This window comes from Heptranchias perlo, chromosome 17 (genome assembly GCF_035084215.1).
Source record: "Heptranchias perlo isolate sHepPer1 chromosome 17, sHepPer1.hap1, whole genome shotgun sequence".
NCBI classification, from domain to species: Eukaryota; Metazoa; Chordata; class Chondrichthyes; order Hexanchiformes; family Hexanchidae; genus Heptranchias; species Heptranchias perlo.
In genome coordinates, this window is record NC_090341.1 from 52,382,499 (window position 1) to 52,396,315 (window position 13,817).

At 45.1% G+C, this 13,817-nt stretch overlaps 1 protein-coding gene across 2 annotated transcripts in view; it reads right to left on the minus strand.

Annotated features, from left to right (window-relative positions):
* LOC137334310 (MAP kinase-activated protein kinase 2-like) overlaps positions 1 to 13,817 on the minus strand; it is a 101,387-nt gene that overhangs the window by 80,361 nt on the left and 7,209 nt on the right. The window contains exon 2 of one of the 2 annotated variants that reach the window (XM_067998999.1): positions 2,477 to 2,589. The exons of the other annotated variant lie outside the window; for it this stretch is intronic. Within the exon in view, the coding sequence (XP_067855100.1) occupies positions 2,477 to 2,578 (102 nt within the window). The 5' untranslated portion in view covers positions 2,579 to 2,589. The remainder of the gene's footprint in view (positions 1 to 2,476; positions 2,590 to 13,817) is intronic. 2 annotated transcript variants of the gene reach the window in all.

Sequence of the window (13,817 nt, forward strand, 5' to 3'; positions counted from 1 at the left end):
GTAATTATACTTCCTTCAATTAACATGTGAAATCCAGGACCAAGCTGAGAGATGAATTTGTGGCAAAAGGAGCACTCTGGCCTACACCAATCTGTCACTGAATACCTTGGAGGGAGAGTTAGCCTCGCTGTAAGCACACTTCTTTGCTAAAGCCCTTATACAAAGCCACGGATTAAGCAGTTGGTGATGAATGAGCCTGGTACATGGCACTACACATGGACATCCAGAACATCAAGGCAACTGGCATTATGCAAACTTCCCTGTGTAGGCCCTTTCACCATGCTGAAGGCAGATGTTCATCATACAGCTAATGAGAAAACTCAAGACTGGACAACAGCTGCTGGAAAACATTATCTGGAGGTCAAATAAGAGAACCCACGCTCATATATCCAGAGCTCGGTGCCTACCATGACCGGACTGCAGACAAACAAGCAGTTACTGCTGAAGCTGCACCTTCAACTGGTGGAACCACATTCAGTGGTTTATTGTGTATGTCATGTTGTGGTCAGGGCAATGATGGCAATACATTCACATTTCATGGTGAATTGTGCAGCTGACCACACCACTCAGGAGAAGCTCTGGCTACCTAATGTCTACCCAGTGAGAACTTAAACCAATAATGATCAACTGTCTAATTACCAAGTAGTGATTTGAAGGGAATGGGGAGGGTGAAAAAAAAGGTGAGTGGGAATCACTGAGGTCAAGTTGACACCAAGATGACCTGTCTGGTCAGTTTGGAACCAAGTCAACCCTCTCTGGTAGGCTCGATAATCTGATATCTAAAACAGACAGGCCTGCAGTATTCCAAGGGTATGACTGATGATTCACCAGCCAGCCTGGCTCAATAATGGAACTTAAAAGGAGCAGATTGATCACTGGACTGGGATTCTTCCTACCTGGCTCCAGATAACCCTGTAAACCAATGCCCAGTGTTTTCCTGATAAGTTGCATTGTTTAAGCTGGTTAATTCCAGCAATAACACTGTGCACAATGGGGGGATCCCCAAGCCTTGGTTCTGCCAACCTGCACCTAAAGACTCTGCACATAAGTAAATGGGGCATGTCACAATTACAATTTAGGTCTTCTATAGATATCTTATTAGGTTCAATGGTGTTAGTTGCTCCCATAAATGGCCTGAGTGTCTTATTTTTATGTGCTGCCCTATATCTACTTGTACAACCCCCTTGTGACTAAAACTGGATAGCTGTATCTTCTGCCCGTGAATTTCTTCAAGTTCTCTGAAGACCAAGTTAACACTAGACCAGGTGAGGCTTGGTTCCAATTGTTAAGCTGTTTTATTCGACAGTAAAGAGCACGTACTGACTAACAGTTATGATCAAATTCTGCTTGCTCAATCTTTAAAATTAATTTTTGTGATGATATAAAAAGTGGGTATGCTACATTACCTAAACTTCACAAAGTCTTATTCCTTAACTTAACAGAATAACACCTCTGCATCCTGACTTTTTTGAGCCTGCCTCAAATTACATCTTCTGTTGCAAAAACTAAATTGCCTTATAGGCGTTTGACACTGCTATTTTTCCCCTGACTGCTCATATCTGAAAGAGATCTAAAACCTTCCTATGGGCATGGTGGAGAAAAGCCACCAAATTGCTTATTATTTACTATCTATGCAGAAATAAAATCAAGAAGGTAGCTCATTAGCATCTGAACTACCTATCGTTTTCTAAACTTGCACTAATTCACTGTGGAGTAGAGTTTCTGCTTTGGGCGCAATCGGGAAATTGAGCCAAAACGCGCTTCAAGTTGCCTTGGTTAGGTATCAGTTCAAGCTTCTGCTAAAATTCATTTACATAATCACAACAGAAAATCTTCCATGAACCAACGCAATCGGGCAGCATGAGAGAATGTGATCGTTCCTTTTTTTCCATTAAAAAGTATTCCTTGATGTATTTAAGAGTGGTAACCCGGTGCAGTTTTATTAATTCAGCTGAAAACAGGTTTAATCAGCAAACATAAGCAGTCCTACACCTATCAATAACCTGAAAATGACTTCAAAAAAACCTATACTGAACCATTTAATAGTTTCATTGGTGTACAGTAGTCAATTTCTCAGTAAATTAACTATTTTTTGATATGAAAAAACTTGTAAAATGAGCCTACTAGTGCCTGTGTGGCTAAGAAAATGAGCGTAATTTGAAGAGCCTTCCCGAACCAGCCCAGTCAGCGGAATCTCACAATTTCGACCTGGGGATGTGGCTAGTTTTGTGGGAGGGGCCTGATCCGGGTGAGCTGAATCTTGAACCAGCGTAAAAGATGGCAGAAAAGACTGCGTATGTGGTTTTGGGCGTAACTCACCTACGTTTAAAATTCCCCTGATCTTTTGTGCTGATTTGGCCAATTCAGCCCAGATTGCGCTGATATCACTGGCATAAAGTCTACCCCCATGCTTTTAAAACAACTTTTAAAGTAACTTTAAAAAAACACTGTGGTAAAATGGTCAAAGATCACAAACCATGAAAATTCCCATGGGAGAGTGTGCACTCCACATCAGGCAAACAGATTTCTCAGAGCTTAGTTTGGAGACTCCAGCACAGCGGTGGATTTCCAGGCGCATCAGGCACTCAGCTGCTCCAGAAAAAAAAAATGGATAAACTGACAAGTAATCGAGTTACCAAGCAATCATTCTGCTCACACCAGTAAGCGCTTATAGCGCACATTAGATTACAGCACAGATTTGGCCCAAATTCACCACAGTCCAGAGTCCCAGTATTAGCTATGTGACCTCCTGCAGCAAAGAGTTGGCAAACTGAGAAAGAAAAACAAACTTTCCTAAAAGAGAAAAAGAGAGGAGCCTAAGTGAGAGCCCTGGGACCAGGTCATCTGTACACTTCCTCACTCGGGGAGGCCAATGGGAGAACATTTTTAAAATATGTTGAGATTTTCCCACAGGCAAGGCACTGTTGCAAAATTATCATGCTAACAAAACAGAAAAACACATGGCACATTTTTACTAACCCACTGGGGCTACATTTCAGCTCTGGATTTAATTCTGCAATGGGGTGCAATATACTCTTGAGGATTAAGGACAAAGATCAGACCAGTGGAGTCAGCAGACCTGAATTATACAGCAGATTGCAACGGGAGCATCCACAAAAGAGCTTGGACACATGCAGAGCTCCACTCCCCAGGGGGAGGAGGAGTTGGGGGGACTCATTTTTAAGATTAGGTGATCATGGACGGGAGAGCTGTCTTTCACAAGGCATTAAAAGGTAAATTTCAAACTAATGTGAGCTGTCCTCTGGAGGAGGCTCTCACGCTGCTTGGCTCTGATGCACTCGGGAGTCAAGTGGCCACTTTTGTGTCAATGTGTGCACAAAACTGCTTTGTGAAAGCATAACTGCACCCTTCAAGAAACCATTAATTCCCAACACTGGAATGGCGGCTACCTCATCCATTTCCATTCGGAACCGTATCACACACTCTTGCCTCAATCTGAATGGGTGTGCGTCAGATCCTAAAATATCTGAGCCAGCTGCTGAATGTGGTAAACCTCAAACAGACAGAGCCGATACTCTCGTCTTGCTAATGCATTACAGTACAGTACGGTACAGGAAGAAGCAGCCTGCAGTGCCCTGTCGGGGTCACAGCAAACGCGGTCTGCAAGAAAGTCAGAACAGAGGCTCAATGCAAGGATTGCAAGCCCATCATTCATTCACTGACTTAATGTGGCCCCACTTTGTCTACAGGGTAAAGTGCTCACCTAGTCAGTTTTGGGGGCGGCAGCTGGTAATTTAGATCATTTAAAAAAAGTCCAGATTTCAATTGCTCCATTAAAAAATTGCTACATGTGTGGGGCACAGGCACAGTGGGCCGAATGGTCGTCTCCTCTGTTGTATCATTCTATGAGTGAACCCATTTCACACTTGCACACAGTGATTTTTAAACGCCCTTTCCCCCAGCCCCACATCTGGACTGGGCAAAAAGCTGACAGCTCCAATAAAGTTAAACCACTGTACCAGGGAGGCACTCTAGAATCACATACTCAGTCCATCATGCCTGTGCTGGCTTTTTGAAAGAGCTATCCAATTAGTCCCACTCCCCTGCTCTTTACCCCGAGCCCTGCAAACTTTTCCTTTTCAAGTATTTATCCAATTCCATTTGGAAAGTTACTATTGAATCTGCTTCCATCACCCTTTCAAGGAGGGCATTCCAGATCATAACAACTGGCTGCGTAGAACAACTGGCTGCGTCAAAACTCTACATTCCAGCTCCTTACCGGTCGACTTTAAAATACATTCACAAAGTCAGGAGCCCCAGCATACTGCAGAATGGAAGATGGAAACTTGCACCAATTCTGGACTGGAGGGAAAACAGGCCCAACCACTCTGGGTCATCTTTACAGCCAACTACAGTGCAACGCTGCCAAGGGAATGGAAGCACATCTGCAAACGGCCCTTTTAGCAGCGTAAGGAGGAGGGAGACTAAGAGAATAACAGCAAAATAAAAATAACAAATAGATAAGGCACCCTAGGTTGCTGAGGGAAGTAAGGGGGGAAATTGTGGAGGTACTGACCATAATCTTCCAATCATCCTTAGATACGGGGGTGGTGCCGGAAGACTGGAAAATTGCAAATGTTAAACCCTTGTTCAAAAAAGGGAGTAAAGATCAACCCAGCAACTATAGGCCAGTCAGCTTAACCTCAAGAGGTGGGGAAACTTTTGGAAACGATAATCCGGGACAGACTTAATAGTCACTTGGACGAGTGTGGATTGATTAGGGGAAGCCAGCACGGATTTGTTAAAGGCAAATAGTGTTTAACTAACCTGATAGAGTTTTTACATGAGGTAACAGAGAAGGTAGATGAGGGCAATGCAGTTGATGTGGTGTATGTGGACTTTCAAAAGGCGTTTAATAAAGTGCCACATGGTAGGCTTGCTATTAAGATTGTGCCCCATGGAACAAAGGGGGCAGTAGTGACATGGATACAGAATTGGCTAAATGACAGGAAACAGTAGTGGTGAACAGTTGTTTTTCGGACTGGGAAGGAGGTCTGCAGTGGTGTTCCCCAGGGGTCGTGCTGGGACCACTGCTTTTCTTGATATATATTAATGACTTGGACTTGGGAGTACAGGGCACAATTTCAAAATCTGCAAATGACACAAAACTTGGAAGGGTAGTGAAGTGAGGAGGATAGTGATAGACTTCAAGAGGATATAGACAGGATGGTGGCAGATGAAGTTTAATGCGGAAAAATGCGAGGTGATGCATTTCGGTAGGAAAAATGAGGACGGGCAATATAAACTAGAGGGCACAATTCTAAAAGGGGTAGAGGAACAGAGGGATCTGGGGGCATATGTGCACGAATCGTTGAAGGCAGCAGGGCAGGTTGAGAAAACATACAGGGTCCTGGGCTTTATAAATAGAGGCATAGAGTACAAAAGTATGGAAGTCATGATGAACATTTATAAAACACTGGTCTGACCACAACTGGAGTATTGTGTCGAGTTCTGGGCACCACACTTTAGGAAGGATGTGAAGGCTGCAGAGGAGATTTACTAGAATGATTCCAGGGATAAGGGAGTTCAGTTACATGGACAGACTGGAGAAGCTGGAACTGAGAAGATTGAGAGGAGATTTGATAGAGGTATTCAAAATCATGAAGGGTCTAGACAGAGTAGATAGAGAGAAACTGTTCTCATTGGCAGAAGAGTCAAGAACCAGAGGGCATAGATTTAAGGTGATTGGCAAAAGAACCAAAAGTGACATGAGGAAAAACTTTTTTACGCAGCAAGTGGTTAGGATCTGAAATGCACTGCCAGAGGGAGTGGTAGAGGCAGATTCAATCATGGCCTTCAAAAGGGAACTGGATAAGTACTTGAAACGAAAAAATGTGCAGGGCTACGGGGATAGGGCGGGGGAGTGGGACTGGCTGGATTGCTCTTGCATAGAGCCGGCATGGACTCGATGGGCCGAATGGCCTCCTTCTGTGCTGTAACCTTTCTATGATTCTATATATTGTGCACCAACAGAAGCAGATCCGAAGCAGGGGGGGGGGGGGGGGGTAGGCGTAGTGGAGAAGGAATCAGTCCCAGCACTCATGTCTGAATTATGGAAGTGAGAGATCATTGAATACAAATATTTGATGGTCTGTACCCTACATCAGAAATATTAAAATAAAAATATTCCACGACTCTACTGATGGCACAGCTAATTAAGGCATTGATTAACCAAGCTATACAGACCAAGGCGGCCCCAGGTCTGCCCCAAGTTAGCTGATCGCGACCAAAGCCAAACTAAAGCACTACAACTGGCCCGATTGCAATCAGCCAGGGTTCCCCTCCTGATAACTATCCAGGAGGAGGAAAATGCACAATTGGACACTGGACTAAAATAGAACTGGGCTCAGCTGTTATCAATGGTCAAATAACCTTGCAACACTCACTGTTGTCACACATGTAGAATGGACACTAGGGCGAGGAACTGGAGGACACCTGATGCTTGTGGAACTGAACCCCGGCCTGAGTCCGCACCATTTGAAGAGGGGAGAATATTTTTTTTTTAAAATGAACAAAAATATTACAGCTTTGTGCTGCACACACACCCCTCTCAGTTCAAAGGCGCTTCAGCAACATCACTTACAACACATGGTCTTACTGAAACCAGCTATTCACCTGGTCTTACAAACTCAATCACCTGTTCAAACAGGCTGATGGTATGCTGCTCAATTTTGTTACTGACCCATGCCCAGTTTGCACGTGAGATTAACTACAGTTCTCGATTTGTCATGACACAACCTGGTCTATTTAATTACATTACCATATATACCGTTCCTGGCTGGGGCCTGATAAAAAGGTAGGTGAAATACCTGGTAATATGTAGTCTCCAGGACTAGTTTTCGATCGCCTAAAGGGGTCAGAGGGGAATTTTCCAGATTTGCTTTGTCTTGGGTTTTTAAATCAGTTTTTTGCCTCGCTCATGAGATGGCTGCTGGTGGGTAGGGGGTATCTAATCATGATGCTGCAGACATCATGACCGTGTGGGGCAGGCTCGATGGACCTGATGATCTTTTCCCGCCCGGTGTCATTTTCACACAAGTAACGATACTATTCTACTCCCGCAATGATTACATTCTAGGGCATGCCAGTCTCTTATAAGAGATCCATCCTCATTTCTAAATCCCCACCTCCTACCCTCACTGCTAAGCCCAGCTCACACATTCCATGTGTTGTAGGGTGGGCCAGCTCATGTCACTGTTAATGTAATTAAGATGGATTCCAGGAGATGGATGAGGTCAGATTGGTGGAAGCTCCCGATTCAATTTTCCCTTCTGCCTGCATGGAGCTCCTGATCTCTCCACATCCGCAGGACAGAGATCAGAAGCTGAATAGAATAGGGGAAGCAAACTGAAGTCCCATCATGACTGACACTAGCTCTCCCTTGGCCTGATTTTAAGCTATTAAGGTTTAAACATTAAACGTCTTGTTGACATTAACTGTCCCTTCAGAGTAAAAAAAAAGTTAATGCTTGTTCTCAGGAATGTTGTGACTAACTGCAAGCAAAACAACATTAAAAAAATACAAAATTCCAGTCAGGAATGACAGAATATAGATTCTCACTGGTGATTTTCTCATATTGAGTTCCTAACTTGAGCCACATTGCCAAAGGGAGCACCCAGCAGAGAGCAGGAAGAATAGGGGAGGTTAAAAATAAAATCAATTGATGGGAGTAGTTTACATTCCAATCTGATATTGTGCACATTTTAGGGCGCAGCTGAAGAGCAGCACTGGGAAAGGCCAACCTGATCACCCTTTGAAGTCAAAGAAAGGTTTGGGTGCCCAGGACCAGAAATATATCCACCTCCCACCAAATTTTTTTTTTTTTTAAATCACCACTTATTACACAATACATGATGTGGAGATGCCGGTGATGGACTGGGGTTGACAAATGTAAAGAATCTTACAACACCAGGTTATAGTCCAACAATTTTATTTGAAAATCACAAGCTTTCGGAGATTACCTCCTTCGTCAGGTGAGTGAGCGTGGGACTTCTTAAACGTTTCGCATTTATAGTCAGAGAACAATACCTGGTGATTACAGATAATCTTTCCAACTGCCCGTTGTCAAGGCAATCAGTGTTCAGACAGAGAGGTGTTACCTACAGGACCACCGAATACACAAACGGCCAGAACACAAGACAGACGAGAGAGAGAGAGGGAGAAACATCCGAAAGGAAGAGAAAGACAGAGAATGACCCATTGTATTAAAAACAGATAACCTTTATTCGCTGGTGGGGTTACGTGTAGCGTGACATGAACCCAAGATCCCAGTTGAGGCCGTCCTCATGGGTGCGGAACTTGGCTATCAATTTCTGCTCGACGATTTTGCGTTGTCGTGTGTCTCGAAGGCCGCCTTGGAGAACGCTTACCCGAAGATCGGTGGCTGAATGTCCTTGACTGCTGAATTCTTCCACAAATCCCAAGATTTCAGCAGCGAACCCAATGAGACACTCAATGATCCGGAACAGCAGACAGAGGGATCCGCGGTACAGCAACTGAAGAAGAAAGAGTCAAACTGGACTCCTCCGGAGGGTCGCTGCCCTAAGCTTCACATGTATGCTCAAGCTGTCAGGAAATGAGTCAATGCCAGATTCATCAGCCGCACTCACAAGACAGTCCAGAATGTCACCCGAGCACAACGCAACGCCATCAACGCTCTCAAGACCAACCGCAACATCGTCATCAAACCAGCGGACAAAGGAGGAGCCATCGTCATACAGGACAGAACGGACTATTGCAAAGAAGCATTCCGACAACTGGACAACCAGGAACACTACAGACGGTTACCCGCAGATCCGACCAAAGAACACACCCACCAGCTCAACCATCTGATCAAGACCTTCGATCCAGACCTTCAAAGCATCCGACGCGCTCTCATCCCACGTACTCCCCGTGTGGGAGACTTCTACTGCCTCCCAAAGATACACAAAGCCAACACACCCGAACGTCCTATCGTATCAGGCAACGGAACCCTGTGTGAGAACCTCCCTGGACATGTCGAGGGCATCCTGAAACCCATCGTACATGGAAACCCCAGCTTCTGTCGCGACACTACAGACTTCCCACAAAAACTCAGTACCCACGGACCAGTTGAACCAGGAACATTTCTCACCACTGGACGTCTCGGCACTCTACACCAGTATCCCCCACGATGACAGCATCGCTGCAACAGCATCAATACTCAATACCAACAGCAGCCAATCTCCAGACGCCATCTTACAACTCATCCGCTTCATCCTGGATCACAATGTCTTCACCTTCGATAACCAGTTCTTTACCCAAACACACGGAATAGCCATGGGGACCAAATTCGCACCCCAATACGCCAACATTTTCATGCACAAGTTCGAGCAGGACTTCTTCACTGCACAGGACCTCCAACCAACGCTATACACCAGATACATAGACGACATTTTCTTTCTATGGACCCACGGCGAAGAATCACTGAAGAGACTACACGATAACATCAACAAGTTCCATCCCACCATCAAGCTCACCATGGACTACTCCTCAGAATCGGTTTCTTTCTTGGACACACAAATCTCCATCAAAGACGGGCACCTCAGCACCTCACTCTACCGCAAGCCCATGGACAACCTCACGATGCTCCACTTTTCCAGCTTCCAACCTAACCACGTCAAAGAGGCCATCCCCTATGGACAGGCCCTGTGAATACACAGGATCTGCTCAGACGAGGAGGAACGCGATGGACACCTACAGACGCTGAAAGACGCCCTCGTAAGAACGGGATATGACGCTCGACTCGTCGATCGACAGTTCCGACAGGCCACAGCAAAAAAATCGCATAGACCTCCTCAGAAGACTAACATGGGACGCAACCAACAGAGTACCCTTCGTCGTCCAGTACTTCCCCGGAGCGGAGAAACTACGCCATGTTCTCCGCAGCCTTCAACACGTCATCGATGACGACGAACACCTCGCTAAGGCCATCCCCACACCTCCACTACTCGCCTTCAAACAGCCACCCAACCTCAAACAGACCATCGTTCGCAGCAAATTACCCAGCTTTCAGGAGAACAGCATCCACGACACCACACAACCCTGCCATGGCAACCTCTGCAAGACATGCCAGATCATCGACACAGACACCACCATCACACAAGAGGACACCACCCACCAGGTACATGGTTCATACTCCTGTGACTCGGCCAATGTTGTCTACCTCATACGTTGCAGGAAAGGATGCCCCGGAGCATGGTACATTGGCGAGACCATGCAGACGCTGCGACAACGGATGAATGGACACCGCGCAACAATCGCCAGACAGGAGGGTTCCCTCCCAGTCAGGGAACACTTCAGCAGTCAAGGACATTCAGCCACCGATCTTCGGGTAAGCGTTCTCCAAGGCGGCCTTCGAGACACACGACAACGCAAAATCGTCGAGCAGAAATTGATAGCCAAGTTCCGCACCCATGAGGACGGCCTCAACCGGGATCTTGGGTTCATGTCACGCTACACGTAACCCCACCAGCGAATAAAGGTTATCTGTTTTTAATACAACGGGTCATTCTCTGTCTTTCTCTTCCTTTCGGATGTGTTTCTCTCTCTCTCTCTCTCTCTCTGTCTGTCTGTCTTGTGTTCTGGCCGTTTGTGTATTCGGTGGTCCTGTAGGTAACACCTCTGTCTGAACACTTTGATTGCCTTGACAACGGGCAGTTGGAAAGATTATCTGTAATCACCAGGTATTGTTCTCTGACTATAAATGCGAAACGTTCAAGAAGTCCCACGCTCACTCACCTGATGAAGGAGGTAATCTCCGAAAGCTTGTGATTTTCAAATAAAATTGTTGGACTATAACCTGGTGTTGTAAGATTCTTTACATTACACAATACAGTCCAGGGTGTGTCAAAAATATTAATATAAGAGAACATTATATCTATATATAAAAAAATGTGGACTCTAAATTGAATGGAGGGACAGCTGAAACTCACTGCCTGCAATTCCTGCACCATGTGGGAACTCCAGGACGCTTCAGGTGTCCTGGGTGACCATGTGTGCAGGAAGTGCCTCCAGTTGCTCGAGCTCCGAGTTTGAGAGCTTGAGGAACAGCTGGAATCATTGCAGGACATACAGGAGAATGAGAATTTCCAGGATCATATGTTCCAGGAGGTGGTCACCCTATAGCCACAGAAAGCTCAGGAAAGTAAGTGGGTGGGCATCCAACAGGGTAGGAAGAGGCAGGTATTGCAGGAATCCTCTGGGGGAGTGTGTCGCTCATTAATCGGTTTTCAGTATTGAACACTGGTGAGGGTGACGACACCTCAAAAGGAGTACAGTCCGGAGCATGGTACCATGGGGCAAAAGACTGCTCAGGGAGTACAGTGAATAGTAGGAATGCAACGGTTATAGGGGATTCAATAGTCAGGGGGGCAGACAGGCATTTCTGCAACCACTGACATGAGTCCCACATGGTGTGTTGCCTCCCTGGTGCCAGGGTAAAGGATATCACAGAGTATGCAGAACATTTGTGGGGCGGGGTGTGGGGTGGCGGAGAAAGAGAAGGGGAACAGCCAGAAGTCATGGTCGATGTGGGAACCAATGACATAGGAAGGAAAAGGGTTGAGGTCCTGCAAACAGAGTTTCAGGAACTAGGGAGGAAATTAAAAAGCAGGACCTCAAAAAGGTAATAATCTCTGGATTACTCACAGTGCCACACGCTAATGAGTATAGGAATGGCAGGATAAGACAGGTTAATGCATGACTGGAGAAATGGTACAGGAGGGAAGTCTTCTGATTCCTGGGGCATTGGGACGAGTTCAGGAGCAGGAGGGATTTGTTCGAGGTGGATGGGTTGCACCAGCCATGATCATATTGAATGGCGGTGCAGGCTCGAAGGGCCGAATGGCCTACTCCTGCTCCTATTTTCTATGTTTCTATGTTACTTCAACAGACCTGGGACCAATGTGCTTGTGGGAGGTTAACTACTGCTGTGGGGAGGGTTTAAACTAATTTGGTTGGGGATAGGCACCAAGAAACAAGGTGCACAGAGGACTGGGAGAGACTAATAGCACTAGTGTAAAGAATAGTTCATAAATTGGAGGGGGCAAATGCGAAGCAATCCAAAATGAGATTGGAGTGCATGTATGTAAATGGACGTGGTGTGGCAAATAAGGTTGGTGATCTGCAGGCTCAAGTTGCCACATGGAACTATGATATAGTGGCAATAACAGAGACCTGGATCAAAGAGGGGGGGATTGGGTACTTAACATTCCTGGCTACAAGGTATTTAGGAAAGATAGGGAAGGAAAGAAAGGAGGGGGTGGCAGTATTGATCAAAGAAACTATTATGGCATTGGAAAGGGATGATGTGGTTGCCGGGTCAAAGACAGAATCTATTTGGTTAGAATTAAGGAACAATAGAGGAGCTATTACGCTACTGGGTTTATAATATAGGCCGCCAAATAGTGGGAAGGAGATAGAGAAGCAAATTTGCAGGCAAATTGCAGAAACATGCAAGAACTATAGAGTAGTGATAATGGGGGGCTTCAATTATCCCAATAGACTGGAATAGTAACAGTGTAAAGGGCAAAGAGGGGGAGGAATTCCTGAAATGTATTCAAGAGAACGTTCTTTATCAGTGTGTTTCCAGCACAACGAGGAAGGAAGCAGTGCTGGATCTAGTTCTGGGGAATGAAGTGGGGCAAGTGGAGTACGTTTCAGTGGGGGAGCATTTGGGGAACAGTGATCATAATATTAGGTTTTGAATAGTTATGGAAAAGGACAAAGAACAAACAAGCGTAATAATACTTAACTGGAGGAGGGCTAATTTCAGCAAGTTAAAAAGGGATCTTGCTCTATTGGATTGGAATCAAAAATTGGTAGGCGAAACAGTAATTGAACATTGGGAGGCCTTCAAGGAAGAGATGGTTCGGGTACAGGCTAAACACATTCCCACGAGGGGGAAAAGGAAGGGCATCCAAAGCTGGAGCTCCCTGGGTGATTAAAGATATAGAGATCAAAATGAAACAGAAAAAGGAGGCTTATAACAAATGTAAGGTTCATGATATAGTTAGGAAGCAAGCTAAATACAGAAAGTACAGAGGAGATCTAAAAAAGGGAACAAGAGAGTATGAAAATAGATTAGAGGCTAACATAATAGGGAACCCAAAAGTCTTTTATAAACATATAAATAGTAAAAGGGTAGCCAAAGGAATGGTGGGCCAATTAGGGCCAAAAAATAAAATCTTTTTAAAGAGGCATAGGGTATGGCTGAGGTACTAAATTACATTGTGTAACTGAGTCTACAGCACAGAAACAGGCAATTTGGCCCAAATGGTCTAGGCCAGTGGTTATGCTCCTCACAAGCCTCCAACCTCCCTACTTCATCTAACCCTCAGCATACCTTTCTATTCCTTTCTCCCTCATGTGCTAATCGAGCTTCACCTTAAATGCATCTACACTATTTGCCTCACCTACTCCTTATGGTAGCACATTCCACATTCTTACTATTCTTTGGGTAAAGAAGTTTCTCCTGAATTGGATTTATTAATGATTATTTTATATTTATGATCTCTAGTTTTGGACTCCCCACAAGTGGAAATGTTTTCTCCACATTTACCCAATCAAATCCTTTCATTATCTTCAAGACCTCTATCAGGTCACTCTTCAGCTTTCTCTTTTCTAGAGAGAAGAGCCCCAGGCTGTTTAGTCTTTCCTGATAAGTATATCCTCTCAGTTCTAGTATCATCCTTGTGAATCTTTTTTGCACCTTTTCCAGTGCCTCTACATCCTTTCTATAATATGGAGACCAGAACTGTACACAGTACTCCAAGTGT